At 36.0% G+C, this 14,092-nt stretch overlaps 1 protein-coding gene across 2 annotated transcripts in view; it reads left to right on the top strand.

The window, feature by feature from the left end:
• The window catches only part of KCNH1 (potassium voltage-gated channel subfamily H member 1), a 491,105-nt gene that overhangs the window by 137,035 nt on the left and 339,978 nt on the right, over nt 1-14,092 (top strand). For both annotated transcript variants that reach the window (XM_031937311.1, XM_031937312.1), the window contains exon 7: nt 4,532-4,961. In XM_031937311.1, coding sequence (XP_031793171.1) covers nt 4,532-4,961 — 430 coding nt within the window. The remainder of the gene's footprint in view (nt 1-4,531; nt 4,962-14,092) is intronic.

The following is a 14,092-nucleotide window of genomic DNA, read 5'->3' as shown; positions in this document are numbered from 1 at the left end:
GATTTGGTCAGTAAGCTGACAGTCACATTCCAACTCTGCAAAGAACACATGCTTGTGTGGAAAGCATATAATAGTAACTAACTCATATTTTCTGCTGCATTAAACAAGCCTAAACTAAAAGTTTAAGCAATGGAAGAAAAGCAAATGATATTTAAGCTTCAGTGAATCATTTCCAATAAAATCCAGTGAGCCAAATTATTCAATTATGCAGTGATGCAGTTATACATTTCTTTTATCAATTGTTCTATGTGGGAAGTTTGTGTTTAAAATTATTCCCAATTAAAAATAATAAAAATATTAAATGACTATAGCAAATCCAGAAAATTGGTATTAGCAGAATCATACTTTCCCCCCCTCAGTTTCAATAGACTATGGTGCAAATAGGATCATAGCTTCAAGAGATTTAATGCTGGAAGAGATGAATCTCAGCTTGTGAATCCTCTTTCTGGATTTTTGTGACACAGATAGTTCAGGCTTTATGTAAATTTGCATTACACACATTCAAGAAAGAATTCTAAAAGAAATTCGAATGAGGGAGGACTTTGAATGAGGATCTGATTGAGCTGATAGCTTCAAAGATTGCAGAAGAAGAAAGGAGAGTAATCTTGAAGGTTCAGAACACTTTGTAGTTATATGACTCTGGACACAAATCACTTAATCTCTTGATGCCTCAGTTTCCTTTTCTGTAATATGAGGATAATAATAGTACCTATGAGAGGACACATATTAAATATTCTGTAATCTTTTAAAGATTATATAAATATTAGTTATTTTATTTATATTTCTTAGCTTTTTGCTGTATACACACACATATATACATGCATACACATATATTTACATATTTATTGTCTTTCCTCTTAAAATGCAATATGGATTATTTTGTATCCTCAGTTCCTAGCACAATATATATTAGTAGTTAATGAATTTTGTTGTTCATTTTAGTCACGTCTAATTCTTTACATTCCCATTTCCCCCATAAAGAAGCTGGAGTACTTTACCATTTCCTTCTTCAGCTCATTTTATGGATGAGGAAAATGAGGCAAACAGAGTTAAGTGACTTGCTCAGTATATATATAGTTAGTGTCTGAGGTCAGATTTGAACTCACAAAGATGAATCTTCCTGACTCCAGATTTGACACTCCATCTACTGTATGGCTTAGCCGCCCTAATCAATGAATACTTGTTGATTGATTGGAGGCTATTTAATCAACCTTCTCTCCATTTCCTTCCAGATGAAGAAATCTGAGGCAGAGAGCAATTAAGTGACTTGCTCAGGTTGACCCAACTAATAAATGCCTAACATGGAATTTGAACCCAGGTCCTGATTCTAAACCCAATGTATTCTTCACTGATGTACTGCCTTGTGTCATAAATTCCCTTATTCTAGATGTTACTTTCAGAGTTTACCCTATCTAATTTAGTATTGTGTCCTAATAAATAAGGTAATAAATACCTTAAAGTGTGAAGGAACCAGTCAAGATATGAAAGACTAGGCAATAATTTTTATTCTCAGATATTATGTCCATGTATTCTTATCTGTGGCTCCTTGATCTGAGCAAAACCCTGAAGGCTGTTCACTTGAAAGAGGCAAAACTACTGAGTGAATTGAAGAAGCCATTATCTATTTTCTTTTGATCCTTTTTTGATCCTATCTATGAATAACCAAGCTCCTAGCTTATCCAACTGATCACATAAATCAAATACTATACAAATACCTCTTTACTTTAGCTAGAGACTCAGATGGGATTATTGGAGTTCCAAAAGTATTTCTCTCTAAAGATTATCTTTTCATAGGATTTGGTATGAGAAAGAGAGCTCTAGATTTGGACTCAACAAGCCTGGGTTCAAATCTAGGCTTTACTACTTTTTCTATTGCTATGTAATTTTAGGAAATTCTTTTCCCTTCACTAATCTGTCTCAGTTGAATTAGGGTGATGGACTAGCTGGTGTTTAGGGCCCTCCTGGTTCTAAATCTTCTGATGTCACTAATTAAGATAATTGTTATCACTTTTCCCTTTTGTTCACCCCAATCTAGAATTTTGGATACTTCACATTTCAAAAATTGTAGTAGCAAATTCTCTGGAATTATTGGGAGAGGGAAGTAGATACTCTTAAAGAAGCCCCAGAGGGAATGTATTTCTCTGGCATATGGTGCTATTCTCTGTAGAAATATTTTTAGTGTTCTGAGAGGGGGAAAAGTGTGGATAATATTGTTGTTCATTTACAAGGGCCACTGCATTTCAGAAGATACAAGAAAAAATGTTCATAACTAATAATGCTTTTCAAATAACTTGATGTTGTTAATGTTAATATTGTAAAAAGGAAAACATGAAACAACTATTGTAGGTAGGGTATTGGTATACAATATTAATTACATCATGAATGTTAATATTGTAAATGTAATGTTGTAAAAAGGAAAACATGAAACAACTGTACTATATGTAGGGTATTGCTATACAGTAAGATTAATAATAACATCCTGAATGTAAAAAGATACTATAATATTTAAAAACAGATATGTGTGAGTGTAAATCACTGACTGGTTTTGCCTCAAGCCATAAAATCATTAGTTATATTTCAGAGAATTACTGCTCAGAAAAGTTTCCTCTGTTTCTGCTAAAAAACTAGATAGTTTTCTGTAGATAAAACTAGAGTTCCAGTCCAGCCTTCTCTTAAGTACCTACTACAGGTAAGGGACTTAAGATAAAAAGAGAAAGTGACAAAGATTTTACATTCCAGTATGGTAAGAGGCATATAAAATATTTACTTAGAGAAGTATATGCACACACACACACACACACACAGAGGGAGTGTGGAATGAGAGAGCTGACTTTGAAGAGAGGAAAAGATTAAAATCTTTATTCTGGCACCTGTAGGCTTTGTGACTTTGGGCAAGTCATTAAATCTCTCATTACATCAGGTAACTCTCCAAGACCATAAAATGTACAAAATGGTCTATTTTGTAGTTCTTGTCTACAGTAACAAAATCCCAGATCCACACCAAAAATAACAAGAAAAACAAAAAACAAAGGCTAAACACCATATAGGTGATGGTGTTCATAGTTTGTGAAATGTGAAAATGACTGTAGAGATCACTTAATCTAAGCATCTCTTTTGATGAGAAAACTGAAATAAGAGGTTGCTTAAATGATATAATTTCACATTATCAAGAGGGGCCTCTCACTATTTTTAAAAAATATTTCCTCCACCCAACTAGCTGATATCAGAAATTATATAATTAAAGACTGTTTACTTTTGCATTAGAATCTATTAAAATGCAGAGTTTACTCACTTGAAGTATTAAGCTTTATCAATTACTAATTTATATATTTGAGGGGAGGGGGATTTCAGTTTCATTCAAAAAGAGGTTTTTTAATGGATACTTGACAAGCAGAATAGTAGACTTCCATTCATTTGACCAGCAATCTCATCTCTTTGTTGCTGTGGATTGTTTTTTTTTTTTGAAAGAGTAACCAAAAAAACCTTGTTAGAGTAATCTGTATGAATGCATACACGTATATGTGTATATAGAATGTGTTTGTATACTACATATATATACCATTATGTTTTAATGTCAAGCATATTGACAGGAGTGAAAGCATTTGAACATGTGCCTACTATTTCCTGAAGCAGTATTGGCTTTAGAGTTTTGATGAAATGATATTTATACAGGAGATATTTCTTATTCTTACATCTAACTTTAATTTGATAAACATTTCTTAAGCACTTATGTGCAAAGCACTTTAGTAGTTCTAAAAATAAATGAAAAATAAGCTCAAAATGACTAGAATGAGAGGGTATATTTTATCATAGCTTCATTTGCACTTTATGTCGTGATGTTCTAGAGCTCTTTTGGAAGACTGACAATTATTTGTAGAATAAGAAACTGTTTGTCTTTGAAGTTAGATATTTACCTACCCTCTGAAATAGAGAACTTAATTAATTTTCTTTCAAGATGTCTATTTTTGCATTCCATAACTAATAACTGGGTAGTTAGTTGTGTTTACTTGAGTCAACATCAAGATCTAACTTGGTTTCTGGCAAAGATGGAAGCTAGAGCTTGGTGACCATGGTATGACTTTTCCAGAATTATTGACTGTCAAAAAGAAGACTTCAAAGCTTTTTCCCTCTTGGCTCCTCCCCTAGAATTAAACTCTTTGAGGTCAGGAACTGCTTTGGTTTTATGTTTGTATCTTCAGTGCATCAAGCCGTAAAATCATTAGTTATATTTCAGAGAATTACTGCTCAGAAAGGTTTTCTGTTTCTGCTAAAAAACTAGATAATTTTCTATAGATAAAACTAGGGCTCCAGTCCAGTCCTCTCTTAAGTACCTACAGGTAAGGGACTTAAGATTAAAAACACACAGATGTTTAATAAATGCTTTTTAAATTGAATTAAATATGGCTGATATGGGATGGGATGTCCACTCAGTGGGACATTTGTGGGAAGCACTCTCAGTATGGGAAACCATGATTTCAGAGGAAGAATTAACTTTGTGTGTGTCTCACACTGCTCTTTGCTTCTTCCACAGGGAATCAGCAGCCTGTTTAGCTCATTGAAAGTTGTTCGACTCCTACGTCTAGGACGGGTAGCCCGCAAGTTGGATCACTACATTGAGTATGGAGCTGCAGTCCTCGTCCTGCTGGTGTGTGTGTTTGGATTGGCAGCCCACTGGATGGCCTGTATCTGGTACAGCATTGGAGATTATGAGATCTTTGATGAGGACACAAAAATGATCCGTAACAACAGCTGGCTCTACCAGTTGGCTATGGATGCTGGGACGCCTTACCAGTTCAATGTGTCTGGCCTGGGGAAGTGGGAAGGTGGCCCCAGTAAGAATTCTGTCTACATCTCTTCCTTGTACTTCACCATGACCAGCCTCACCAGCGTGGGGTTTGGGAACATTGCCCCCTCCACAGACATAGAGAAGATCTTTGCAGTCGCTATAATGATGATTGGCTGTAAGTACTAGAAGTTCCCTGTTTGGGATTTTGTGTTTGGTCACACTTTCAGATTAATGGATATAAGGCCCTGATGGGGTAGTGATGAAAAATGTGTTTTTGTACTAGTGAGAAAAAAAAACCCAGGAAAAAGTCTGATGTTGAGCTGTAAAGTATCATGTTGACTAATAAACATGGATAGATTGAGGAACAGCCCTAACATTTGATGAGGAAGTTTGAATTCTAATTAATGGTCCAGCTGTTGTTCTTTACATCGTGATTACCATCACCCCACAGAGGGTAACAAACATTTCTGGTGATTGAATTTTGGCTGGAAGGAGGCTTGTGAAGAGCAGAAATGACTTCTATTGGGAAGGGACATGCATCTGAGAAACTGGGACTTCATTTGTAAAATAATCTCGATATAGCAGTACTTAATGGGTCTAATCAAGCAGTCAACATGGTTTCTGGGATCTTGATTTGAGTCCACTGTGGACTAGGAGAGAACTACTCTGTTAGAGTGTGGATGTGGAAAGTACTTTGATGAGAACCTTTGGAAAATAGAGGCTCTGTAGCCATAAAGACATTCCATTTGGTTCATTATTCTCAAAGGGGGACTTGCTAGTAAATAGCTCAGTCAACCAGAGAAAAACTGCACTGTAACAGCTGCACTTCATGGAAATTTTGGACTCAGTGTTTGCATAAGGAAACCTAGCAAGCTATACCCATTCAGATCCTATAATGGGCAGTGAGTGGATTTTACAATACCCCCCACCCCCAATTCTCCCTTATGTCTCCTTTCACCTCCTTTTTGTAGCCTTCTCCTCAGCAGAGGCTGAAGATGAGCCTTTTGCAGGCAGCTCAGTCCTAAAGCCCTTCACTGGAGAAGCTGAAGCAGCATTGGCTTTAGAGTATTTACAGAAAATGTCTAAAGGGGTAATTGATTTGTGGGAAGCCTGTGCCAGAGATGCTTTTGAGTTTTCTCCTTATTTCAAAACGGGTCTTAATAGAGTTGATTGCCTGACCATGGGAAGCAGCGCTAAGCATCTGTGGGTGGCTAATTGGTTCGACTTAATTAGAACTCGGAGGTGTTTTCTCATGTAGCATAAAAAGGATTTAAGACCCTTGTTCTTCAGAAACGATTTTTGGCTTAATAGCACCTGTTTATGAGGCAGTCCTCACAACATTTTCTTTATTCTTATGGAGGTTCAGAGCATGGAATAGAAGGATTTCCACTCCTTAGGGGACAATCACTACCCTCTAATAGAAGAAAACAATCAGGCATATGCCCATTGATTGATGTATCATTATTTAAAATTGAGAAATATGTCATTGAGCAAGAGCTAGTCAGGGAAGTGTTGGGAGGAAAAAATGGAGGAAAAAAATATGCTTGATTAGACCCATTAAGTGCTGCTATTTCGAGATTATTTTACAAATGAAGTCCCAGTTTCTCAGATGCATGTCCCTTCAGTTAATAGTTAATACAAGGAGCCTTTCTAATTTTAGGCAGGCTTCCCAGCAATTCTCTAGGCTGAAGAGAAGAGAAATGTGGAAGCATCAAAGACTGGGAAGAGCAAGTGGATCTGTACTGATAGCCTGTGTATAGATTAAAAGATTTGATTTCCCCCCAAACAACCTGATACGAACGGGGATATATCCTGTCATGTATCAGTCATTTAGTTGATAACACTTCTTAGTAATTGCCTTTCTTCTTTTTTTCATCTTTCCTAGAGCTGGACAAATGTAGAAATGGTTAGGGTCGTTTAGAAAGGGAGATTCCAATGTTAGTTGTCAGTGTGTTTCACATGCTGTAGTAATTTGGTTAGTCATAGGAATCCTATTAGGACATAAGAGATAGTGTTTATAATGTAGGTTATTTGTAACTGTTCATGTAGATGTTCCCTGGAAAAAGCTTCCTCAAAGATACACTATTGCCATCCATCCTGAAACATTGCCAACTTTGCTATAATGGCTCAACAAGTTCAACATGCCTTGATGTAGTGCCTCCAATGTGCTTTGGATTGTCCCAGTTATTGTCAGCTTTTGTTAGGGTTGCTTTGAGTTCAGAAAAAATGTTCAGCCGTGTAAATAGGAGAGTGCTTTCTACAACATGCCTTCATTAAAGTTTTCTCAAATGTATTGATATTTTGGGAGTGATACATTTATCTCTCTAGTGGAGAAGAGTTAACTTTTTGTTTTTATGGTATACTATCTTTACTAAAAAACATGACTAGATCCAAGAGACAAAATTTTCTCTAAGCAATGCCCTAAAAAACTATTAACAATACACTTTATTCCCAATTCTTGGTGTATCAAAATTGTGATAAGCAAAGGGAGAAAGAAAGATTTTAATAAGATTTAATTCTAAACTTATGGAGCTTCTGATCTAGGAGGATGATAGCAAGTATACATAGATAATTATATAATATTAACTGATGATTATATTACGGAGGAACAAAGAAGGTGTTATGGATTTAAGACTCTTATTTTCCCAGAAATCTTTTCTGGCTTACTATGTGAGAACCAAAAAAGATTATCATCAACTGAAGAAGACTTCACAAAGAAGGTACTATTAGAGCTGTAAATTAAAGGATGAGTAGGAACTCAGTAGACACAGAAAGGATTAGTGGAAATTCTAGGCATGCTATACTTAGAAAAAATCAAGAAGAAAAGGACCCATATGTATAAAAAGAGGTATTTTTTATTGTAGTTAAAGAGTGAAAACTAGGAGTGTGCTTGTCTATTATAGAATGGCTAAACCAATTATAGAATATGAATTTAATGGAATATTATTATTCCATAAGAAATGACAAAATGGACAGATTCAGAGGAATTTTGGACAATCTTTGTGAAAGGAAGAAAGGAAAATAGGAAGGAGGGAAAGGATATAGGAATATAGGATAGGCATAGGAAACAATGATCAAAGGTAAGAAAGTGCAGGGGTTATTTTAAAGATTGTGGCTGGCAGCTTTAGATTAGATTTTGCTCCCTTATGACATTTGGCATGAGTTGAATTATGCAAAGTGAACTCTACTACCACCTTCTTAGATAACATTGATTCACAGAACTAATTATCACTTACAAAATTATATAAATAGATTCAAAGTCTTATAAAGTTTAAGTTGAGGAATTACTCTTCCTTTTCCCCAATTTTTACTTTACATATTGTGGGGAAATGTTTTTTGTACTCATTCTTGTCTCATTAATGGATAATCACCGTGCAGGGTGTGGATTTCTGAAGTCTTTTACTCCTTCTCTTAGTGTGTGAAGTCTGGCTTTTATTTGTTTCAGTGTTTCTTATTTGCTTTTAAAGGAGAAGTAGAGGAACAGAGAGGGCACAGGGAAGCAATCCAGCTTTGCTCCTTGTTCTCAGTTATGGTAAAATATTTGATTAATGAGATAAGGATATAATGGTTAACATGAAGTGTCACAGGGGCAGTGAATAGAGCTCTAGACTTGAAACCAGGAGGATCTAAGTTCAAATGTAGCCCGAGGTACCTTCTAGTTATGTGATCCTGGGCAAATCTAGGTTAAAAAAATAAAAGAAGAAAAATGAGGTATCATGACAAATTGGTGGATCATAGGAATTGATGATTATATTCCTTAGTTGACTTCTCCTAACCAGATGTAGATTAATTATGTACTTCCTGTCTTGGAATTATTTGGTTGTTTTATGTGTATATACTACTTCTTGCATGGTAGAGCTCATGCTTTACATTTCCTCTGACTACCACAGACTTCTGAACAGCACAGTTCTGGATATGTAATAATTGTTCCATAACTACTGAATGAATGATGAGAAAGCTCTTTTTTGACAGTGGAGTAATTTCTTAGATCCAAGAAAGAGAATTCTAGTAGGAATATCATTCTGGCTACACACATACATATGTATGTGTGTATATATGTGTGTGTGTGTGTACAAATGTGTCTTGTATACATACATGTATATGTGTGTATATCATTCTTTAAGGCTTATAATGTATTTTACAAAAATATATTCATTAAACCTTTATAAGCCTTAGAGATAGGCAACTCAATTACTGTGACATAAATTTATTTCACAAAGAAGGAAGTTTGGGTTTTCGAGAAGATAGGTGACTCATCCATGATCACAAGTGATATACCCAGGATTCCAATGTTTATTCAGAGAATATATAGACCCAATTTGTTTTAGTTCAAGTTCAGTTCATTTTATAGTATGTTATACTGCTTCAATTCAACGGAACAAAAATTTAAATGCCTATACTTTTTTTAGGGTTTTATGCTAAGCACTGAAATGAAGGGATACAAAGTTCCTTTATGGAACTTAACATTTTAAGGAAATATAACATACACAGACATGATAAACATTTTAATAACTGTAATCTCCATAGTTTTCTCATGATGATAAGTAATTCATATGTTCCTTTAGGCTTAGGAATCTTTGCCTGCCTCCATGATGCTCATTGACTGGCTGATTGATTAAAATTGCAGAATGTTAAAACTAGAAGGAAACTTAGAAATCAGTTGGTCGGGTTCTTAACCCTGGTGACTATGGAGAGATTTCAGGGAATTTGTAAATTTGGAACCATCAAAATTTTGGTAATTGTATTTCAATATAATTGATGTTCTTTGTAATTCTGTGTTATTTTATGCATTTATAAAGGGGGTCTGTGAGTTTCACCAGACTACCAAAGAACTCTATGACACAAAGATAGGTTAGAACCTCTGATTTTGTCTGACTCTTTCAACAGAAAGGCAATCTAAGACCCCTCGATGAAAAGGCGACTCAAATCATACAGCATGATAGACTCAATGCTGAGCCTTTTGTGGCAATGACAAGCTTATCTCCTGTCAGTGATACAGACTCTCACATTCAGGCACCTGGAGCAATGCTTGTCTGTATGCACCTGGGCACTCCGGTTTTTACTTCCTTAAGGTTCTAGGAGGTACAGAGAACTTACCATTTGATTTCATGATTCCATTTATTCAGAATCACCTGGATTTACTTGTTTCTCTTCCTTCAAGGAAACTTTGCCAGACACTGGGATCAGAACTGCTGGGTTCCTGCATTCTGCTTTGAGTCAAGATAGATTGAGACCTGAAAATTTCAGTGACTTCTATCCCAGGAATCTAGACCTCCCTCTCACTCAGACATAGCCTGGCCGGAAGTTTGTCTTTGCACTCTCATTGTCTGAACTCTGCTAGACAGAGACAACTTGGCCTCCTCTTCGTTTATTGACTCCTTTGGGGAAGGTGGCAGTAGAACTTAAGAGCTGACATGCACAGTTTCACACAAATTTTTGTATAAATCATCTTGTTTCAGTATCATCAGAATCTGGTTAGATAGGTGCTTAAGCAAGGCAAAACACACCACTGGCTATTGTTATTGTAGTATAGTGCCAGTAGGCAACTTAGAGGTTTTGTGTCTCTTTTGTGAATGGGATCACAGAGAGTAGGATGCTAAGAGCAGAAGCCCCTGATCACAAAGCAGATGTTTAACAGTGATCAGGTGTCTTCTGTGTGCTGCATCCCAAAGAATGAAGTGAGATACAAGAGAAGAAAGAAAAGAAATATTTATTAAGCATTGACTACATTCCAGACACTATGTTAAGCATTCTACAAGTATCATCTAATTTGATCATCACAAAAACCCTGGGAAAAGTAGATGTGACTATTATTTCCATTATATAGTTGAGGGAACTGAGGGAGATAGATTAAGTGACTTGCTTAGGATCACACAGTTAGTAAATATCTGAGGTAAGATTTGAATTTAAGTCTTCTTGATTCTAGCCTCAGCTTTTGGTTTACCACACCATCCATCCCCCTACCTGCTAGCAAAACAAGACAGTTTTACCTCCCTTAATCTAGGGCATGGGCTCCCTAGAGGCTGTGAAGATGTCCTTAGGAAACTCTGGACACATCTTAGGTGCTTCATAAATATTCATTGACTTGACTTGTAGTTTGAGAGTCTGAAGCTGCCCAGAATTGGGAACAGTTATTTAATAGGATAAGCAAAGCTTCTTCTGCTTCCCTTCTCTGTGTCTTGCCAACTACCTACAGAAACATTCTAGGAGCCAAATTTTAGGGAAGACCATTCCCAGGCTGAGCATGTTTAGAGGAGAGCCTTCAGAATGGTCATATGCCTTGAAGCTGTGAGATACTAAGATAGGTTGAAGAACCTGGAAATAGGGACATGGCAGGGAGAAGACTAAAGCCCTCTAAGGGAAGGTCATCATAGTTGCCTTCATGTATTTATAGAATTGCCATGTAGAAAAGGGATTCGATTCTCCAGAAGGCAAAACTAAAAGTGATGGATAAAAATTGTTGGATAAAAATTCATGTAGAGAGGTAGATTTGAGTTCTACAAAAGGAAAAATATTATTAATGTTACTTTTTAAAATTTTGAATTGTAAAAAAGTTAAATAGTCTACCTTGGAAAGGTAGTAATTTATCTAGAAGAATCTGGATGACTAATTTTTCATGAAAAGTATTCATGCTTCAATTAAAGGAATGGTTTTAAGGTTCTTTCCATCTCTGGGTTTCCATTAGCCATTATTTTTTTTTATCCATGAAGAAACACATCTGAAAAGAAATCCCAAGGGGGATTTGGAAAGTTTGTGTAGAGCCAAGATTAGAACCTAGACTTATTATTTTGAGTCCAGTACTTTCAAGAAATACTTCACCTCATCACTAAGATTTCTAGTTAATATTGAGAGCCCTAGGTGTTTCATATGTTTAACAGCACTAATTTAAAACTTCAGTCAAAAACATTTGAAAATTTAATAACATTGGAAAAAAGATAGCAGTGAAAGATAATTAGTCTTCTTTTTATTCCAAGTTTGGACAACTTTGATTTTTAAGAGTTTGCTCCAAACATCTACTTTATCTGTCTCTCTGCAACTTCTCCTCATTGGTTTTAGTTTTATATTCTATGATAGAGCAATTAGGTGATATAGTAAATAGAGTTCTAAACCTGGAGCTAGGAACATCTGAATTCAAATTTTGCCCATAACACTTAATAGCTGTGTAACTTTGGGTAATAATGATACTGATAATAAAAATAGCATTTTAAAGTTTGCAAATTACATCACAAATACCATTTAATTTTATAATCACAACAACCTTGGAAGGTTGGTGCTAGAACAACCCTCATTTTACAGATGAGAAAACTGAGACAGAGATAATTTCTGTTGCCTTTGTTTACTATTCTGTAAAAATGAGGTTAACAGTAGTTCCTTTCTCCCAAGGCTGAGGTGAAGATAAAATTTTAAAAAGTTGCAAAGGACTTTACAAACTTTAAAACACTATTTAAATTCTATTGTTGCTGCTGCTATTGCAGTTACTTCTTATTTCTTTTACTACCAGCACCACCACCACCATCCACCTCTCCTTCTTCTCTTACTGCTCCTATTATTATTACTACTATTACTACTGCTATTCCTCTTAAACATGTCTATATTTCTCCCATCCTTCACTCTTATAGTTGATTTTTTATTATTTGGGTTGTCCCATATCTCTAGTTTGTCTATCAAGATTTTTTCTTTTGTGGGGGGGAGACAAAATTGTCTCAAGTTGTTATTTGTTAATTTAGCTCTCTATACAAGCATGCTTCATTCAGATCATTGATAAAAGTACAAGGTATACTTGAGGGATGGCAAATTAACTAGCCAGTCTATGATATTGTGATTAAGGAAAAAAAGTTTTGTTTTAAGGTTAACAGTGACATACAGTGTGGAGTAGGAGAAAACAGGGGGATGGCGAATCTTAAGGTGGAAAGTTCTTGAAAGTAAAAACACAAGTATTAACAGGGAATTTTATGAAATACTGGAAGAAAATTCATTTGCATATATCTCTTGAGGAACCTTAGATCAATCAAGCTTTAGATAGCAAGACACTTGGTAAGGATTTGATCAGCAGTGATTTGTGGGTATGCTCAAGAGGGAGATACTTTTACTTTTCCCTATTCTGGGCTTTTGTGACAGCTTACCTCAGTGTGCTCTCAAACTCCCACAGCTTCTGGCTTGTTGCTGCCAGTCATGATGCTATGCTTTCCTATTTTTTATCTTTGCCCACTTTAAATCTACAGCTGGTCTCTGTAGGGGAAAAAGCAATCAGCTTAACCCTTTTGTGCCTGTATCCTGTGGTATAAAGAACAGATTGGGGATTCCGGAGTCCAGACACTGTATCTCTGAAAAAGTGATGGCAAAAGAAATCTAAAGGCAGAGACAGGTGCAAAAGAAGTCCAAACCTTTGTTACAATTAGTGAGTACACCGGAGTAAAAGGAGGTATCAGAGCTCTCTCCTATTGTAGATCTAGAACTAGGGAAAATTATCCAGCTTTCTTTGCTTTCCACTTAGGGAAAAAGAGCCAAAGAAGAAAGGGCCTGATCTGAGAGCCTGTTGAGATCCCATGCTGTGACTTGTGGCTCCTAACCACTTCAGATCTCAGTCCCTCCGTAGGGCAATTGCCTCAGGTAACAAGCTTCACTTATCCATTGCACACCATGAATTATACATTGTGATGAGGGACCTTGCTGATTTAAAAAAAACCCCTCTAAAACCTCTCAGATTTTAAATCAGCTGGATTCCATGTATAAAATTCATAGGGAAAGGAAACTTAATTTTTACTTCTAGGATAACATTAAGGCTTTGCAGGACAGTGGATAGATATTGGATCTGGAGGCAGAAGTGGTTGTTGTTGTTCAGTCATTTTTCAGTCATGTCCAACTTGTCATGACCCTCTTTGGGACTTCCTTGGCAAAGATACTGGAGTGGTTTGCCATTTCCTTCTCCAGATCATTTTACAAATGAGGAAACTGAGGCAGACAGGGATGTGTGTACAAATCTTGGTACTGACATGTACAAGTTGTATGATCTTAATTATCACTTCACCTTTCTATGCCTCCATTTACTCTTATATAAAGAGGAGATTGAACTAGATCTAAGGTCTATGATTCTATGGTCTTATGTAGTTAGTTACTGTTGATGATGCTGAGATCTTAGGGGTAATTTCTCATTCATACCAGTCAGCTCCGAGTAGAGGAAAGTTCTCTTCAGGATAAATGCTGTATCTTTAAACTGACTGAGCATCCCATAATGACTGTTACTTATAAGAAGAAATGGCCAGAGTCCAGATGTCTCCCCAGAGGCAGCATACAAGAATTCCAGAC

This window comes from Sarcophilus harrisii, chromosome 4 (genome assembly GCF_902635505.1).
Source record: "Sarcophilus harrisii chromosome 4, mSarHar1.11, whole genome shotgun sequence".
Classification (NCBI taxonomy): Eukaryota; Metazoa; Chordata; class Mammalia; order Dasyuromorphia; family Dasyuridae; genus Sarcophilus; species Sarcophilus harrisii.
This window is presented reverse-complemented; position numbering and strand designations above follow the sequence as displayed.